Source organism: Gorilla gorilla, chromosome 12 (assembly GCF_029281585.2).
Source record: "Gorilla gorilla gorilla isolate KB3781 chromosome 12, NHGRI_mGorGor1-v2.1_pri, whole genome shotgun sequence".
Classification (NCBI taxonomy): domain Eukaryota; kingdom Metazoa; phylum Chordata; class Mammalia; order Primates; family Hominidae; genus Gorilla; species Gorilla gorilla.
The window spans coordinates 85,457,324-85,477,501 of NC_073236.2; the positions used below are offsets into that span (position 1 = coordinate 85,457,324).

Sequence of the window (20,178 nt, forward strand, 5' to 3'; positions counted from 1 at the left end):
CCCCCAAATGAGCCCTGCCTTATGAACCCAGAACAAAGCCCATCGTTCCAGTGTCATCTTTCACCACTCTTCTACATCCCTTCAACTTGAGTAGCTGAAGTACCATAACTGCTCGTTATGTGGAAGGGACTGGTTGGCTACCAAAGAAAGTTAAAGCAAAAAATCATATGCCATATGTAGATACATATTTTAACCAGTTCATCAAATTTTTATTGGCATGCCAAGCCATTTTCTTTGAGGAGGTGTCCACTGACTGGAATGCCACTTTGTGTTTCTTGTACAAACCACACTTCTAATGCATCATTTCCAGTTTCTATTTCTTTCACACAGAATGAAAATGTAAAGACAAATTTCAAGCAAAATGAATGCAGAATCCTTCAAGATTTTAAAAATTCAGTCCAACTCCTCTTAGTTATTTTGCCTATACCTAATTAGCATTTTTTAAAGTTAGCAATTGACCTTTTATGAAGTCTGTACATTCAATTTTGAATGTTTTATAGAAACAACTGTTTTCTTATTCAGATTTTAATTTACAAGAATATATAATTAAAATATGGAAATACAGTAACAAGTACATAGACATAAATCTGGTTTGGAAACAAGCTTAACTTTCAGAGAGTGTCTCTACCTCCTTGGTCTGAGTTATATTCTCTGTCTCTAAATCCTCACATTATGAGCAATAGAAGATAATGTAGGTAAATTTGACAGATCAAAAAGGGCCGTGTAGGCCATAGTGAGGAATTTGAAATTTATTCTATGAACGTTGAGAAGTAACTGGAGAATCTAAAGGAGGAGAATATCATATGTGTTTTTAAAAGATCCTTTGACAATGATGCAGAAAACACATATGGAGAAAGAAGAAAGGAAGCAGGGTAATAGCTGTACTGCATTGGTTACAGTGAAGATGGAAAGGAATAGATTTGGGGTCTATTTTGGAGATAGAGGTGTCACAATTTGCTGATGGATTGAATGTGGGGGCAGGGAGTGAAAGGAGAGAGTTTTATAATGCCTTCTAGCTTATCAAAACTTGAACACCTGGTGGGAGAGTGGAGGTGGCATTCACTGAGATGGAGAAGACTAGTGGAGGATAAGTTTGGATGGAGGAAATGAAACATTCTATTCCAGCCATATCAGGTTTGAAAAGGTGACTAGCTATCCAAGAGGAGATGTTAAGTAGGTGTTTGGATATGTGAACTTGAAGCTCAGTAAATAAGCCAGGGTTAGAGAAATTTGGTTTTTAGACTGGTTCCTTTGACCTTTCACCTTAAACATCTATTCCTTGTTTCACCCCCACCGGATAGTATCAACTGATTACCTATATTGCAAATAATGATGTTAGCACCCTTCTTCTCTTCTACTTCTCATCTTCTATCAGTTGTGCACTTACTTTTCTTATTAAAGCTGCTAAGATACATTCTGTTCTGTAACCATATTTAAACTTGTGTCTATAGATTGAGCCTAGAAGTTGAAAACTACTAAACAGCATGCATAGTATTACATAATTACATACATTTTGTTCATTTAAGGGTCAAATGTTGTGCCAGGACTTCATTTCCTTCTCAGTGGGTGTAATGCCCAGTGCCACTTGAAAAAAAATGGTTTAGTATCCGTGCCAAATAAATTCCCTTTTCTAGGTCAAAAAGTATTTCCCCTGAGAACTTTGAAGATATTAACTCCATTGTACTCTTGCATCAGTGCTGCCTGATTCCATGTTGATACTTATTTCTTAGATGGTGACTTATTTTTCTATCCCTTTATGGAAACTTTTAGAATCTTCTGTTGATGATTGTTTTGCAATTTTGTAATGATATGTAGGGTGTGCATATTTTTCCCCTTCACACTTAGAAGCACTCAGTAGACCCGTTTAATGCATTTTATGTAGGGAAACTTTGTTACTATTTTAGAGGTTGTGTAGAGTACTATACAGTACTGGTTATGAGTATATGCACTGGAGTCAGGCTAGCTGGGTGCAAATGCCAATTATTCACTCTAGCCTTGGGCACGTTATTTCAACTCTATGCTTGCTTTCAAAGGAGTTCAGAACATGCTACTCTAAAATGCCACTCTGGCATATTGACTATATTGAGTTAAAGGCACTTGAAAAACAGCAGATGCAAGAAAAACAGTTTGACCTTCCTTCTCTTTCTCAAAAGCAGGAGATGAAATTCCTATGTAAAAGATATCCTCCCTATACCAGAAGGAAAGCATCATTCTTACCAAGCACAGGAATTTGAGGTGAGGGGAAATCTAGACAAGTAAACCTTGTTAAACTCACCCTTATCTTCCTAGTCATTTCTCTACCCAATTACCCTAGCCCAAACTCCTTTGCCTTGTCCCATTTTTACAATGTACTACTCTTTGTCCAAATTAGTATATGTGTTCTTTCTGTGTCTTAGGGTCTTCATTTCCTTATGAAGGCTCCCCTGCTATGTAAAACTTGTATTAAATAAATTTGTATGCCTTTCTCCTGTTGATCTTCGTGTCAATTTAATTCTCAAGCCCAGCCAAAAACACTAAATGGGTAGAGGTAAAATTTTGCCTCCCTACATTTTCTTATCTGAAAAATAAGAATATTAATAGTATTACTACACTATTATATTGCATAGAGTTCATGTGGGAATTAAATGAGTTAATATTTAGAAAGTTCCATAAAGTGCCTGGCAAATAGTATGTGCTCAATAAATGTTATGTTTTGCTAATTATCCACCTTCATTTTTACTCTTCTCTTTTCTGGAGCTCCAGAAAAGTTGGATTTCCCAAACAGATCTTCTGTTTTGCTTTCCTTCTCATTTTCCAAGCTTTTGTTTTGTTGTTTTATGCTGTGTGATACTTCTGTGACTTTATTCTCCAAATCTTTTTTTTAACTGGCATAATTCTAATCTTTGGTTGTCCATTCATAAGAAGGGGACGGGGGATCAGCTTGATTTACCAAAATAACTGGTGTGGTAGTTGACATCTGGCTAAGACACTGGGCTCTAGTAGTCTTAATGTTGGGATAGGGTGGAGTGCTCATGACTGGAGCCTTTATTTAAGGGACAGGCTTTGAAGTAACTCTCTGACTCTCTCCTACCCGCTTTTCATTTTTGCCTTCCACTATGCCTGCTGGCTCGGCGTGTAGCTCAGTCAGGGCTTTGGCCAGGCAGATTGTCTCTTCTTTGCTGCATCTCCTTCTAGATATCGCTTCTTTATTCTCTTTTATCTATCAATAGGCTTCTAGTCTTTGCTACGTTCCAGAAAGTTCTTCCTTCTATTCTCTTCACTCTTAAGAGTTTATTGCTTTGCTACTATTTATTGTAATAGGGTCTTGGAAGGCAGGGAATTTAGATATGTGTGCTCAGTCTACTATCCTGAACCAGAAGTGGAAACTTTATTATCTTTCTAAAGGACAGGTCATTGTTACAGATTATCTAATAGCCCTCTTCATCAGCTACCTTCCTTGAAGTGACAATAGTTACAACTCTTAAAATGTGGTGGCAACAAAAATGAGCAGGATGCTACTAAGTTTCTGACTTTGAGGCTGGTGTTATTAATGATCAGTACAATTTTCATTATGTCATATTAACTGTGTTTGGAGACAAACTTCCACTAGGAAGAAATAACAAACTTCCCAAGGGCTGTATTTGCTGTGTGTGTATTTTCAACTTCATAGAGAAGTAACTATTTTCAGGAGCTGTCCGGACATCTAATACATCTTACTTTTGGTAGCAATAATTTGAGATAACAAAAAAGGTTTTTACCACTGCAAAACCTTACCTATTCCACAAGAAGGCTTTTGCGTCTTGCTGTGTTTGACTGGGAAAACCAGTGGACACGATGGTTTTTGGAAGTCACTCCTCTGGGTGCTCTTAGAGTCATAAGGTGGTAGGAAGACAGGTTCCAGTGCTTTACCATGTGACCACCAGTCACCCTTTATAGAAAATAATTAGAAACACAATATTGGATACTGTAGGGCATTTTCATGTATTGCTTGATGTCTATGGATATTCAGTAATTCAATTTAACAAGTTAGTGGATATCCCAGTACTAATGTGGAGTTCTGAAATCTAGAAATATCTTTTCACAAAAAATGTATTTCTTTGAAGGCACTGAAAAATGAGTTGTCAAATTTTTAGCTAAAATACAGCTGCTGAATTCTTAAGCTACCTTCCTTCTATCAACAAATGAAGTGGTAAAAATCAGCAAAATAGCTGTATTTGTTTTATACTACGATTTTATTATATATGTACACGTGTATGTATAAAATATTTAATTTAAAAAATTATGTTCTAATCTTTTCATTGTGACAATACAAATAATGTATTATCATCTAAAAATGGTGGTTTTCAGAGGTTTTAGTCCCTAGCCTGCACCATGAAATACATTTTATGTCATACAAGAGCACACAATGCTATACATACATAAAACTGAAACAAAAGTTTCACAAAATACTTAACTGTATGCAGTGTGCTTAGCTATTTTTCTATTCTATTTTATTGCTTTCCTATTTCATTTCACGTTGCTGACTGCAACTCATTGATTTGTCATTCACTAATGACTCAGTTTGATAAACTTTGTTCTAAGGGGAAATCTCTCTAATGTTACTGAATTTTGGTACTAAAACCTAAGTACGCAAGAAAGGGAAAACTGAGATTCTTCATTAGCATGTATGACAATTTGATTTCTTGGAAGTTGAGAGAGTAGAGAGGGGAACTGTTACTCAACTTAATTCTGACCAAATATTTTAAAACTGGTTGATTAGGTGGTAGTAAGAAAATGCTTGAGAAACCCTATGACACCTAGGAGTTCCTGGAATACAGTTAGGATATGAAAGTAACTTTCGGTATAATCAAACACTTACCGTGGGCTATAAGGAAGCAAGTCTGCCGTTTGAAAATCAACTATGGTTCCATAGCCAAAGACTTCTAAACTATGATTCAAGGGGGATAAATATGCAATTCTAATAGGTAAAATACTGACAATACAACTGAGGCTACATTGATGCAAAAAAGGAGATGTTTCTTTAAGAAAAAAAACCTATGTGGCTGCATAGGGAGTCAGCTCTCAAATGAGCTTAGTTTCTAAAAAGACAGGCATGTATAAAAGACATATACAACATTAGATTTAAAAAATAATTAATGGAGTCAGCTTGTCAGAAGATTGTCAAGAAACTTAGAAGAAATTTATAAATTTATAAAATTTTACAAATTGATAATTTATACAGTTGTCAAAGGCAGCAAAAATAATGTTTTCTAGAAAAAATTGTTCATAGCTGAGTGAAATCCTACAGCCCCAAAAAAGGTTATCTTTTGTGTTCCGGCTAACAGTTTGGAGAGAAGAATCTGGTTCAGGAAAGTCAGAACTATTCAACTTGAGGTTGTTAAGGAAAATTACAGTTAACTTGAAAAAGATGGGATGAACACATACCAAAGAACTAAGCCCTGAAGAGCTGATGAGAGAGTTGGACTTCACTTTGTCACTTTATAAGAGTGCCAGTTTTTAGGCCAATGACAAATTGTAAGCAGGAGTAATGGAATAATTGGTAATTGTAACTGGGGTAATTTCTGCAGAGATTACAGAAATTTAGGAACTAGGGGATTTTGGAGAATAGATTGGCTAATGCTTCCTTTTCAGAATGGGCTAAAAGGTGAATTTAAAAAATTAAGACTACTTGATGTAGATCCTAGGAAAATTCTAGAACAGATTACTAAACAGGTGGTGACTTCTCACTATCTGGCTGAAAATAGTCACATCTTACTGTTGTCAGAGCGCCTGCTTCTGGCAGCTCTTCTCCACTCCACTTCACAATTATAATAGTGCTTATTACACCCCAAGGTCTAGGATTTACAGGTCTTGTCTTACTTATATAAGCTCATCACAATTCTATGAGGCAGGCACACCCACTTTACAGATGAGAAAACTGCCAGGAGATGAAGTAACTTCCCCAAGATATATCACCAGCAGACTGCTGCACTGCCACAATTCAAACCCCAACCTCTTTGTGCACACCTCTAATTTCTGTGCTGCACTGCTGTATCAAACCTGCTGTGGAATGCAAAACCAGCTAAGTACAAACCAAATGAAATTATTTAAGAAGTGAAAATAGAGGCTGTAAGTGCACGTCTTAGTCTGTTTTGTGCTGCTATAACAGAATACCTTAGACTGGGTAATTTATAAGGATCAGAAATTTACTGGCTCACAATTCTGTAGGCTGGGAAGTCCAAGATCAAGGCACTGGCAGGTTTGGTAATTATGATTCTAAGATGGCACCTTGAACACTGCATCCTCACATGGTGGAAGGCAGAAGAGCAAAAAGAGGGCAACAGGGGACAAAACTTGCCCTTTTATAATGGCATTCATTTCATTCATGAGGGTGGAGCTTTCATGACCCAATCACCCCTTAAGGGTCGCACCTTTTAATACAGTTACAATGGAAATTACATTTCAACATGAGTTTGGAGGGGACAAACATTCAAACCATCGCAGTAAATATCCTGAGAAAGTTCTTCTGTGATAAGATTGTAAAGCATACACAAACACTTCATATCATCTACTTTTGTTGATCAAAAACTTATTTTGCTAATACTCAAGTTACTGGAAAAATGGCTCTGGGATAAGTGAACCACTAGGAAATGGCTGATGGACTTTAATTATTATTATTTGTTATTATTATTTTTTTGAGCCAGGGTCGCACTCCATCACCCAAGCTGGAGCGTAGTGGTGCGATTACAACTCACTGCAGCCTCAAACTCCCGGACTCAGGTGATCCTCCCACCTTAGCCTCCTGAGTAGCAGGGACTATAGGCATGAGCCACCATGCCTGGCTATATTTTTTTCTTAAAAGCATAATGCAAAGCTAGCCTTAGAGCAGAGAGATAATTTCATCTTTTGAGCAAATTTCTTTTAAACTGAGAATTTTGCCAAAATAGTCTTTGTTTCACAAACATAAAGGAAATAGAGAACAGTTTTTCCTAAAATGTGACTGGTGACTTTAAGGCTCTGCAGTTTGTGAAAGTGTTCTGATGAGTGTTATAAATTGGATGCATCTTCACTTTAGCTGAGGGAAATCTTACAGTCCAAAAAAAAAGGTTGTCTTTCATGTTTCTGGATAGTGTTCCTTATGCCTAAAAAGTTTGGTTTGTTCCTGGAAGAGGGAAAGTGCTTATGTGCCCATGCAACATGTGCGTGCCTTTTTGGTCCAAGCATTTACTCATAAAAGATTATGAGATTAAGGAAAGACATAGATGGAGGCTCGTCTTTATCTTTGTATCATACTGAAGGGAAAGACTAACAAAAAATTTACTGTTCTGTGTACCATCACTTATATTGGATTGTGGGGGATTAACACAGTTATTTATGACAAAATAAGCTGGGAAGTTACCTAGCGTCATGGCTTTGTCTAGGCTCTGGGGAACAGACCATATCTTGCAGATTGTAGAGGGGGTTTTGCCTAACTCAAACTTTGGACCCAGAGAGGAGTTATCCCTACCAGTCTAAGGACTGTCTTCTTTCCTGCCCCAGGATGATAGTCACTGGGTTCCATGGTCAGGAGTTGCCTGGAGATTCCGGATGACGGGGCTCCTTCTAACCTGCAGCTCTGGGAAGGCCAAGGGTTGTTGCACTGTGGGTCCTTTAGTCACATTTGGAAGCCAGTGTAAGGCAGTCTCTATGTTATACGCCTAGTATCCCTAAGCTCTCAGAGATGTTTTAGTAAAGATTACCTATTTTCCATTCTTTGAGAAATTAAGGGAGAATCCTCAGAGGAGAAGTAGTAAAAAGCAAGTGAAGTATCCTAGAGAAACTAGTTAAGTGAATGCAAGAGGTCGTAAGCCAAGCTCCACAGCCAGAATGGCGTAGCCAAGATGGCTGGTGGTGGTCATCTGTGGAACATAAAATCATACTTTGTGGATTCCCAAGGAAATGTGGGCTTTTGACAAAACCTACACATAAACAATCGCATTTTGTTGGTAGAGCTCAGTGGCTTTAAAAAATTGAAGTACTATCACAAACACTAGGGCAGCTAAGGTCACATTGGTTACACTGTACCTAAATTCATCTCTATTTTGCTATAGATGCTATGAGTGCTTTAAAAAAAAGTTTTTAAGCAGTTCATAATGCACCCCCCCATAAAAAATTCCAAAATTGTGTTCTGTGGAACACTAGTTCTCCAGCATATTAATAGGTGTTATACAAAGGAGTCCACAGTTAAATAACTTTGGGAAATAGTGAGAAAAGCAAAGTTAAATAAGTTTATCACAAGATTTCTCAGAACCTTTATATACCAATGTGAATTGTGAAGCTCTGAGAAAGGTTTATAAAAATACAGCTTTTCCAAAACATATTTGACTTTGCAAATTTATTTTGTTAAGCATGTAGGCAAGGGTCAGTGCTCTGAAAATTAAACTTTTGAAAATACCAACCTAGTATAATCTCCTTTAAAGTACCAATATTTAAAAATATTTTTATTTTATTTTATTTTATTTTTTCTTGAGACGGAGTCTTGTTCTGTTGCCAGGCTGGAGTCCAGCGGCACGATCTTGGCTCACTGCAACCTCTGCCTGCCAGGTTCAAGCAATTCTCCTGCCTCAGCCTCCCAAATAGCTAGGACTACAGGCACGCACCACCATGCCCATCTAATTTTTTGTATTTTTAGTAGAGATGCGGGTCTCACCATGCTGGCCAGGCTGGTCTCGAACTCCTGACCTCATGATCCGCCCACCTCAGCCTCCCAAAGTGCTGGGATAGCAGGCATGAGCCACCGCACCCAGCCAAAAATATAAGACAATCAAACCAGTTTTCTCTGGAAGTGACTGAGCTAAAACAACTTCTTACTTTTTTTAGCATCCCCAATTTTATGTTCCTAGGTAGAAATGTACGAAATCTTAAAAATCTTCTAAACAAATAAAACCAACCAATCTCGTCTTGCATCCTAAAGATATTATCTTAGCAAAACACTTAAAACAACCGGTGTCATCTAAAATATTTAGGCAAGTTTATTTTCTTTACTCTTATTATAAAGACAGCATTACCGTCAACCAGTTTTTTTCTTAACCAAGCTAACCTTTAAAAAGAAACCTGTCATCTTAAAGGAACAGTTTACAAATATGTGAAATATACATTCTTTATTATTTCTTGGATAGTTAGAAATGAGTACATTTAAGTTCATTGTTTTTGGTTTTTATTTTATTATTTTAAAATTTGTTTTTAGAGATGGGGTCTTGCTCTGTTGCACAGGCTGGAGCGCAGTGGCACAAATCATTGCTCACTGCAGCTTTGAACTCCTGAGCTCAAGCCATCCTCCTGCCTCAGCCTCCTAAGTAGCTGGGACTACGGAGGCTTGCCACCACACCTGGCTATTTATTTATTTATTTTTGTAGAGCTCGGTCTCACTATGTTGCCCAGGAAGGTTTCAAACTCCTGGGCTCAAGTTACCCTCCTGCCTTGGCCTTCCAAAGTGTTGGGATTACAGGTGTGAGCCACTGCGCCCAGCCAATTTTATTTCCTTTTGAGCAGGGTCTCACTCTGTCACTCAGGCTGGAGTGCAATGGCATGAACATAGCTCACTGCAGCCTTGACCTCCCAGGTGCAAGCAATCTTCCTGCCTCAGCCTCTCAAGTAGCTGGGACCACAGGCATACACCATTACACCCAGCTATTTTTTTATTTTATTTTTTTGTATAAATGGGGTCTCACCATGTTGCCCAGGCTATGTTTTTAAAATATACACACTCCCTTCCTGCCACACCCAAATCAGACATGCTTGTAACTCAGTGATGTATCTTCAGTCTTTCTCTACAACTCTCCTCATTCATATTCACTGACAGATTCCCTTATCTGAGCTCTTATTTCATCTCAAACTCACTTTCACCATCTCTTAAAGATCCAGCGCTAATAATGATTCTACTACTATTCTGTCACCTAGTCTTGATGATAGCAGCTCATAACACCTTTGTTCATTTTTTTTCCAACATACCTATAGAGTAGGAGTAAGAGAAAATTAGTTGGGATTAAGTTTTTAAACTTTTATGTTTCATATTTCTATTCTCAAACCAGCTTCTTTTTCTTAGTATTGCCAATGTAAGGATGAGTTCAGTGAACAGTTTTAAATTCAACCCTGAACTAGAGCTCAGAGTCATTCATGAGCCTTTGTAAGAAATGTAAGAACTTCACTAATCTGGATTTTGGTACCAAATTAATTTCCCCAGTGTAGGTCTGGTGTAACAATAACAATTGATTTCTTTCTGAAATAATTGGTACGAGAGCATAAGCAAGTGTACAAAATGAAGTACCCTCAATATGGCCCTTAAAGGGGTTTAGCTCATGAAATTAAAGAACATTTAACCACAGGAATTCCTGCCCCAAGAAGATCTCACATTCACAGCCATGGTGTGCTGTCCATGACAAGAACAGATGTCATCAGTATGAAGAGAGCTCACAAAAAGCAATCTCCATCTAAATGTTAAATCACTATACCTAACACACAGAGAGATGAGGAAAGAAGTGGAGTAGGAGGAGGCTGACACTGGCACAGTGGTCTGAGACAATTTAGATGGTACACATTTCCTTTTCCAAATATGCTGGAAAAAACCTACATGAGAAATTATTACCTTTGCTGTGACATATTTTGAATCCCATCTGTTGAACACTTGCCTGGCTCAGCACTGTACTAGGTCTTCTCTCATAGAATCCTGCTCTCAGCTGCAAATGAGTCCCCATCACTGTGCAGAGAGCAGTAGACTAGGATTCTGCTGCTACCAAGAGCTAATGTTTAGTGAGTGCTTCCTTTGTGCATTATGAATGCTCTTCTGCCGGGTTCCTACATGCTCACTCCCTCACTCTCCCTCAGGTCTTCACTCAAATGTCACTCAGTGAAGTCTTCTCTGACCACCAATTTAAAATTGCAGCTCTGCCTGCAGCATTCCTTACCCTGCCTTGCATGCTGCCCTTACTACCATGTAACATTCCAATACAGCTTATTTGTTTGATCTATTCCCTCACTAAAATGTAAGCTATGTAAGGACAGGATTTTTTTCCCCCATTTACTTTATTCACTGCTGTATCTCTAGTGTCTAGAACAGTAACTGACAAAAATATTTTAATTCTCATAAAAACCATATGAGAGGGACAATTAGTATCCTTACATAAATAAGGAAATTGAAGCTTAGCGTGACTTGCCCAAAGTCACATGGCAAGTGTGTAGCAGCAACAAAGTGGAATGAACTAGTGACATGCTGCAGCAACATGGACAAATCCCAGATGCTTTATTCTGAAAGACTGGTTCAATAAGCTATATACTGGGTAATTCCATTAACATGACTTTCTGGAAAGGGCAAAACTATGGAAAACAGATCAGTAGCTGTTGGAGTAGAGGAAGGGAATGACCACAAAAGGGCATAGGGGAATTTTTGAGGGTGATAGAAATGATTCATAGCTTGATTGTGATGGAGTAACATGACTACACCTTTGCCAAAATTCAGAGAATTATACACTACAAGGGTAACTAATTTACTGTGTAAGGGTAGGTAGAATAATGCTCCCTCTCTCTGTCCCTAAAGATGTTTGTGATTTAAGCCCCAAATCTGTGAATGTTACCTTGCATAGCAAAGGGACTTTGCAGATGTGATTAAGGATCGTGAGATGGGGAGATTATCCTGAATTATCTGGGTGGGTGCAATCTAATCTCAAGGGACCTTATAAGAGAGAGTCAGGAGAGTGGGTCAGAGAAAGATTTGAAGATGCTGTGTTGCTGGCTTCAAAGAAAAGGCGCCATAAACCAAGGAACATGGGCAGTCTCTAGAAGCTGGGAAAGGCAAGGAAACCCATCCACCCTTAGAGCCCGCAGAAAGAACTAGGCCTGGCAACAGTCAGTGAGACGGATTTTGGACTTCTAAGCTAGATAATAAATATGTGCTGCTTTAAACCAGCTTTCAAGTTTGTGAAAATTTGTAACATCAGCAATAGGAAACTAATACAATAAATTGTACCGCAACAAACCTGACTTTATAAAAAAGATAATGGAATATTTTTAGCATGGGATAGTCAATGAAGTGTGGTTTGGCTAAACCAACAGCCCTGGGACAGAAATATGACTGTGACATTTGCTTATTACTTAATCTCAGATATGTTAATTAGCCTCAAAGGAATATGTGTTATTTGTAAACTATTTCCAATAAGACTTCATAGAAATTGTTGTAGAGATTAAAGAATATAATTTATATAAAACACTTAGCTCATTCCTAGAACTTCATATGCTTTCAATAAATGATTATTATTTTACAGAAGGTATGTGAATTACTGAGTATCATGGGACATTTTTATATTAGAATATATATCGTAAATACATGAAATTTCTTTAGTAACCCCAAAGCACTACTTTGTGGCAATAATCTGACCCAATCTAGGGAAACAATTACTTAAGATTCCCTCCCTGTATCCGTATTGTTTATATGTAAAAGTCAGCTGCCAAAATAGTTTCAGGTTACTGCTTTTAACTTTTGGATTATGATAAGTACTACTCTGAGATGTGTCTCATCCTTTATAGTCTGTGACCAAATTATTCTGCAAAACAGCATCTGAATCTAAATCTCTATTTGTATACAATGAACATCTGTCCAACCTGTATTTCTGGCCCTTTTTTGGGATCTATGTAGGGAACTGGTTCATTGTATGTTCTTGCATTTGTGTTAATGAATTTAGCATAATATATACGTCCTCTTCCAACATGTGGTTTTGAATGATGTATGCTTTTTCCAGGTTTTTCTTCGTGTTTAATTTCTTCATTTTCAGTTACATATGTTATAGCAGCATCCTCTATTTTATGCTGTCTGAAAAACATAAATAGTAAACCATTTACCCCAGTAACCATTAAAATATTGAGTCAAAATTATGTAAAATAAGATTTAAATATATTACAAACATCAGTCAAGACAATTTAGGCTGTATTAATAGTTATAAGGGTTTGTGCTACTAAAATTTAGGAGGCCATTTTCTAATTCTAAATCATGTAAGCGATAAAGGGCTTTGTGTTAATAATGATTACTCATTATAATATACCAGTGCAGTGCACCAACTCTTATTTGCTTGGAGTAAAGAAAGAGTAGTGATTGGATTATGCTTCCATATCATGTTTGCAGTACTCACGTGTGTGGATAAGTTACACGCTATAGTTAACTCATCTTCTTTAAAAGTTTTATTACCAAGAGAATGGCTTTATTCTCCCGTTTACCTAGTAAACAGCTATCTGGACAAGGATAAACCAATTAATTTTAAAAGTTTGTCTGGCAAACTTAAAGCTACCAAAGGAGCACCATTATTTATCTTTTCAAGAAAAGAACACTATGTGGCAGTCAAAATAAATCTCTTCATTTTTTGCCTCTAGTAAGTACTCGGTTACAAATATGAAAATTACTAAAATAAAATATTTTAAAAATGTATAGGAAGAAACAGCTTATCAGATTTTTCTCCTTTCAAATAAGGAGAAATTGAAATTATAAAAGGCAGTATTTTTAAAATTCACATACTTGAAAAATAAAGAATGAAATATATGAATTCGAATACTTTTTACATAGAAGCTTTTAAAATCAAAGCCATGATCCCACAGCAGGTGAGTCAATGAAACTCCAAATTCACAGAGAAAGCAAGTAGCACCTTTAATCTTATACACAGCCCTTAAAGTATAACACCTGCCTTCCTTCAAACGAATGCCAGGTCCATCTCTTCTACCACATCATTTCTCTTTTTTCCCTTTTTGAGACGGAGTCTTACTCTGTCCCAGGCAGGAGTGCAGTGGTGCTATCTCCGCTCACTGCAACCTCTGCCTCCCAGGTTCAAGTGATTCTCCTGCCTCAGCCTCCTGAGTACCTGGGGTTACAGGCGCGCACCACCACGCCCGGCTAATTTTTGTATTTTTTTTAGTAGAGACAGGGTTTCGTCATGTTGGCCAGGGTGGTCTTTAACTCCTGACCTCAGGTGATCTGCCAGCCTCGGCCTCCCAAAGTGGTGGGATTACAGGCGTGAACCACTGTGCCTCGCCCACATCATTTTGCAATTAAAACCCTCAAGTAGTTTTCCATTGATTTACAATAAAATACTGCCTCCTAATTGTAGCTCTGAGGTCCTGTGTGACTTGCCCCAGTGAATCTCTTCGACTTCACTCAAGACCCTCCAGCCAGACTGCCTTCTGTCAGTTCCAGGGACACATCAATCTCTTTTCCCTCACGGCACCTGCACATGCTGTTCCCTCTGCCTGGACAGCTCTTCCCCAGCTCCCAGCACAGCTGGCTCAGGATATTTAGGTCTCAGCTTAAAACCATCTCCTCAGCAGCTTTTTCTAGATTTCTTTCCTCTACCACATGTATTCTCTATTTTAGTACTTTGTTCATTTCTTTTATTAACACCACAATTTTTTATGTACCTAGTTTTTTGTTTACTTATTTTTAGTAAGCACTACAAATATCCTTTACTAGTCAATAAGTTCCATGAAGGTGTACATTGTTGAATTCACCATGTGCCCAACATCAGGAAAAGTGTCCTGTTCATCCAAGGTAAATGGACTGCCATTATAACATTTACATATTTCTGGTGAATCTGCTGGAGTTGTTTACTCCGGCTTTGTTTGAATACCCTCAACCACCCCTCCAGTACACATAAAAACAACATTCAGAATCCTTGGATTCTAGTTCCCTGCTTCCCAAAAATTACTTTCTGCAAAGGATTTGGAAAAACTGATTACTGGTAAAGTGTAAAAAACTTCTAAACCTTTTTCTATTACCTTTCCAGAGATACAATTATTTATTTAAAGGTAGAGTCTTTGGGGTCAATTAATTTATTATTGTAGGCTTCTGGCATCAGTTTTTTCCACCTGTTTCTCATAGTTATCACCCAACAATATACACTTGTAGTGATCAAGTCCTTGAAGAAAAGGACTGGGGCTATTTGCTTATATAGTTAAATTCATTTGATTAAGCACTTGTGGTACGAATGCCTATGGGTTGATAAATAAGTGTGAAATATATGACTCCAGCAATCTCTTGCCAGAAGAAAAGCACAGATAAAAACACTGATGGGCTCTGAAGTGAGTCAGACAGGGACTGGAATCCCAGTTCTGCCATATCTGAGCCTTTGTCTCATTTGCATGATAGGAACAATACCTATTGTAAGAGGTATGAGAATAACATTGAATAATTCATTGTTTCAACAGATATTTATTGATTTGCGTGCCAGGTGCTGTTGGAGGCACTGATGATAAAGCAGTGACAAAACAAAAATTCCTGCCCTCATAGAGCTTACACTCTAATGGGGAAAGGCGGATGAAAAAGTAAATTATATAGTCTGTTAAGCGCTAAGGACAATAATAAAATAGAGAATGGGAAAAAGGAGTGTATGTATGTAGGAGGTAGGTTTGCATTTTCAGGTAGGGTGGAGGCTGCATTGTGAAGGTGGCAATTGAAAAAAGAGGGGAGGAGAGAGCTAAGTGGATATTTGTGGGAAAAGCATTCCAGCAGAGTGAACTGTAAATGCCAAAGCTTCCCAGCAGAAGTGTAACCATCCTTAGCGCACTGCTTCTAAAAGTATGGGCACTGGAGTAGCAGCATTGGCATCAATTGTGACCTTGTTAGAAACACAAATTTATGGGGCCCATTTCCTTTATGTACCTAGTTTTTTGTTTACTTGTTTTTAGAAAGCACTGCAAACTCAGAATCTCTGGGGCTTGTTCCCAGGAACGTGTTTTAACCAGCTGTTTCGCTGATTCTTATGCACGTTCAAGTGTGAGAACCATTGTTCCAGGGACAAAAATACAGGCTTTGGAAGAGGGTATCCCTGGCTCCACATCATTCCTAACTAGCTGTAGGTACTACCTTGATTAATAGTCTCAATTTAAGGCACATCAGAATCACCTGGATGCCTTGGTTGAAGCCAGATTATTGAGCCCCAGCCATGGAGTTTCTGATTCTGTGTGTCTCGGGGGTGGGAAGTCCCCAAAATTTGCATTCCTAACAACCAGGTGCTGCTGATGCTGGTCTTCATCACTGCAGATGATAGCAGAAAGGCCTGTTTGCTGTAGCAGAGTCCTGTCAGAGGGAGGCAAGAAACGGGAAGGGGCGCGTTGTGTAGACTCCATAGGCCATTGGAGGTGCCTTGGCTTTTACTCTACGATGTCGGATGGAGAACGGCGATCTAACCTGGGCTGTAAACGGATAGCTCTGAGTGCTGTGTCGAGGAGGCTGCAGAGGGGTAAGGGAAAAGCAAAGCCACCAACTGGAGGGCTGTTGCAGCATCCCGGCAAGAGAAGCTGGTACTTGGGACTGGGTGGGCACAGTACTGAAAATGATGAACAGTGGTAGATTCTGGATAATTTTAAAGGTAAAGACTACAGAATCTGCTAATAATTGTGAGAAGGAGAGGATGACTTCAAGAATTTTAGATCCGGTAATGCAAGTCAAGTCCCTGACACACAGTATGTGCTCAGTAAACGGTGCGTTTTAAAAATTATTGTTGTAAGCGCTCAGCCAACCGGAAATCAGAGAAGCAAGGGGGCTGTCTGAGCTTGGCCTGGACTGTCCATGCTGGACCCCGGCCTCCCCCTGAGGGAGGAAAATAGTTTTTGGAAAGGGAAATAAGACACCAAACCCCAGCACTTACTGATGCTTATCTTCCTTTTCCTCCATGGGCCTCTACGGCACCAGGCAGCGAGGAGCCTCCTGGGAAGAACAGGGACGCAGCCCTGCCGGGAAAAGGGTGCGCAAAGCGCGGAGACTGTGACTCGCGCGTTGCTAAGCGACGGGCGCTCGGCCTCGGAAAGGGGCGTGGGGGGAAACTCCTGGAGTGCGCAGGCGCAGTAAGCCGGGTTGGTGCCGGACTGTTGCTCACCGTGCGCGACTGCGCGGCGAGAAGGGCGGGGGTCCTTGGCCGGGTCTCTAGGCGTGTGGGCTCGACGCCCTGCGTTTGAACTTGCCCTTCCCACTGTAGGGCCAGGAGGGGTGTTTATCAGGACTGATTTGGTCCTTGAGGATAGGGGAAGGGCTGTTTCCGGAGCTGCGGGGCAGCGCTGCTCCCGTCTCCGCCGCGCCCGCCCTCCGGAGCCCGGCAGGTGGTCGCCAAGGCGCTGCCACGGTCGCCCAAGCTGGCTGCAAAAGTGCGGGCCGGCGGGAAGGATACTTGTTTTCCCTTGTATTGTTAAATACTGTGCGAGTCGTGATTCGTTGCTCCTGAGCTGCCTAGCCTTTACTCCAGAAAGCTTGATTGTCACTGTTTTCCACCATTTCTGACAAAACCTTCCCCGGCTGGGCTGCCAGGATTAAAATAGAGCAAGGGAACACTCATCTCCTGCAAATGAGGCTCCCTGCGGTGTGTCATCTGTTGCAGCCTGAGCGGGGTTCAGAATAGGGTAGCTTAGGCAGCGGGTTGGGGCTTGTATGTGTAGCACTTACCCAAAAAGAGCAAGCTCCTGGGAAAAGCCGTTGCTGACTTGCATCCACCTTCTGGCCCTGGAATTTCTTACTTCATTTCACCATTGCCTCCCAATTTCCACTACCAGAGCCAAAAGTCTTTGGCATCTGTCATAGTAACTCATGCATTTCCCTGGATAACGGAGAAAGAAAAGTCCAGAGTTGAATTTTGCCTTATATCAGGCTGTGCATACGTATATGTTTGGAATCCAGAGTCAGTCAGTGTTCGTGTGTGTGTTTACATTCACCTTGGAGAGTGATGGGAGAGCAGAGGTTGGTCCTAGGACTCATTTTATGTATGTGACCTGAAATCCTATCAGGAAGAAGAATATATGTGTAGATTTGACACCTAGTGACCTAAATACTTGAGTGTGGACTTTGTTGTTAAAGACTGGAGTGTGTGTGAATGTGTCATTGTGTGTGTGTGTGTGTGTTTGGTGAGTAAGGAGCGGATGAGTAAATAAATATGGGGCAAGTGGGTTGAAAACCAGAAAGCAGGGGGAACTAATAGCAATTGAGCTTCCACTATGGGACCAGGCATTTGTTAGGCATTGTATTAAACACCACCTGCTTACCTGGTCTTATCCTAACCATCACACTGTGATTAGGAGCTTAGGGTCTGGGAGCAGTCAGTGTTTGAAACCTGGCTTTACCACTTACTAGCTAGTTCACTTGAGCAAATGACCTAACCTCTCTGAGCCTCAATGTTTTTCATCCACAAAATGGGGAAAATACCTAGGGTTGTTGTGAGGTGTAGATGATTTAATACAGGCAGAGTACTGAGAGCAGGGCCTGATGCTTAGTAAGTGGTTTGCCATTATTTTTATTGATCAATTTGATCTGCTTATGCTGCCACATGTCCTTGAGGGTTAGTCAACTCCCTCATCATTCCCCCTAATTTCTGCTTCAACCTTCACCAATCTCTTCAAGTCCTAAAACCACTTACCCTCAGGAACAATCTCAGGGCTTAAAGAAATGAGGGCATTTTCTCAACTTGATCCTTTCAGACTGACAAGTTCACCTGCATCCGTACAGGATTAGAGTCATTTGCCTCTCTTTTGAGCAGTATGGTATTAGTTTTAAATATATTTGTGTCAATCTCTGTTAAGTAGCTTGCATATGTCTAGGACTTACTAAAAGCTATGAGAAACATTTAAAAAAGAAATTGTGGGCCAGGTGCAGTGGCTCACGCCTGTAATCCCAGCACTTTGGGAGGCCAAGGCGGGCAGATTGCGAGGTCAGGAGATCGAGACCATCCTGGCTAACACAGTGAAACCCCATCTCTACTAAAAATACAAAAATTAGCTGGGCGTGGTGGCACGCGCCTGTAGTCCTAGCTACTCGGGAGGCTGAGGCAGGAGAATCACTTGAACCCAGGAGGCAGAGGTTGCAGTGAGCCAAGATTGCACCATTGCTCTCCAGCCTGGGCGACAGAGCAAGACTCAGTCTCGAAAAAAAAAAAAAAAAAAAAAAGGAAAGAATTTGTGCCAACCACAGGGAAGTCACAATCTACTTAGAGACATAAGACATACAGTAAAAAAAAAACTGTGACCAAAACATCAATGATACATGAACGCATTGTATAACTGATAGACAAAGTATTACATTGCAGTACTGATAGTATAATAATGTGCCAATTATTTATTCCTGGTGCATTCTCTGCAGGGTGCTGCATAAAAGTATGAATTTTTAAATAACTTTTGATGTTTTTTATACAGAAAAAACACTGGGCTGCCATTAGTGGTTTTTACTACTAACTAAGCATTGACCTAGGAGAGACACTTAAACCTCTCTGCACTATAGATTTTCACTTGTAAAAAGATAACTTCATATTGTCTTCATGATCTCTTCCAAATGTAAAATACAGTGATTCTACTGGAAAATTTGTCTGAAAAATCAATGAACACACTAGCTTAAATAATACATGTAATTTTCTAATTTGTGATAGATATTTGGATTCTTGTCAATGAAGAATAATTCAAAGTAGTTACTAATATTATGCAAGTTAAAAATACCGATGCTCTTTGAGCAAGAACACCATATGTGAGGGAACACAATAAGATGGAAATTGCACATCCAAAATGTTATAGATGTAGAAAATTTTCAACATTTTTTTGGAACCATAGGAAAATTCCAGAAGTAAAGAATGGTACAGTTGTATAACCTGATAGGAAAGCTGAGGCTCAGGGAGATCCAGCTTCCTCTCAGTTCTTTTTTCAATGTTGTGCGTGTGATACAGGTGAGGATCTCAAAAATATGGCATAAACAAAAGCTAGTCCTAGTTCTATTTTTAAAAGATAATTTATTTGCCTCATATACCTGTGTTGTGAGGATTAAATGAGAAAATACATTCAGAGAGCTTATCCTGGCACATAGCACTCACTAAGAGTTAGCTGTTAGTCTTCCTATTTTTATAACTAGTAGGGTAGAAGATTCATTAAGTGCATGCATTATGTTGTCTTTGTTTCATTATCTTATACTATAAAAATTTTATCAAACCAGAATAGACATGAATTTGAGGATAATGGAAATGAAAAATGGTAGTGTTAGGTCTGCCCATCTTTGAAGATGGATAGGTTCAAATAAATCACAGAAATGAAAGGGACCCTGTGTTTTCCTCTGGTCGAGGTTCAAAGCTAATTGATTTGTAGCATGCTTTTAAGAGAGACATATTACTAAACAAATAAGTATAAATTGTTACATTTCCTAAAGGGTAAAAATCTCTAGTAGAAATCATATAGATCACTTCTGATATA

General features: G+C 39.3%; 1 protein-coding gene across 5 annotated transcripts in view; it reads right to left on the minus strand.

Moving 5' to 3' along the window:
- Positions 1-17,627, minus strand: part of CIMIP6 (ciliary microtubule inner protein 6) — a 30,870-nt gene extending 13,243 nt beyond the window's left edge. Inside the window, exons 1-4 of one of the 5 annotated variants that reach the window (XM_019020728.4) lie at positions 16,617-16,763; positions 15,872-16,045; positions 12,592-12,799; positions 3,754-3,907 (exon numbers count right to left, since the gene is read on the minus strand). In XM_019020728.4, coding sequence (XP_018876273.1) covers positions 3,754-3,907; positions 12,592-12,799; positions 15,872-16,045; positions 16,617-16,642 — 562 coding nt within the window. In that variant the 5' untranslated portion in view covers positions 16,643-16,763. Of the gene's footprint in view, positions 1-3,753; positions 3,908-12,591; positions 12,800-15,871; positions 16,162-16,616; positions 16,764-17,404 lie in introns of those variants that run through there. The other 4 variants (XM_063695879.1, XM_063695880.1, XM_055377897.2 and 1 more) reach the window with 4 other exon arrangements.
- Between the last annotated feature and the right edge of the window lie 2,551 nt (positions 17,628-20,178).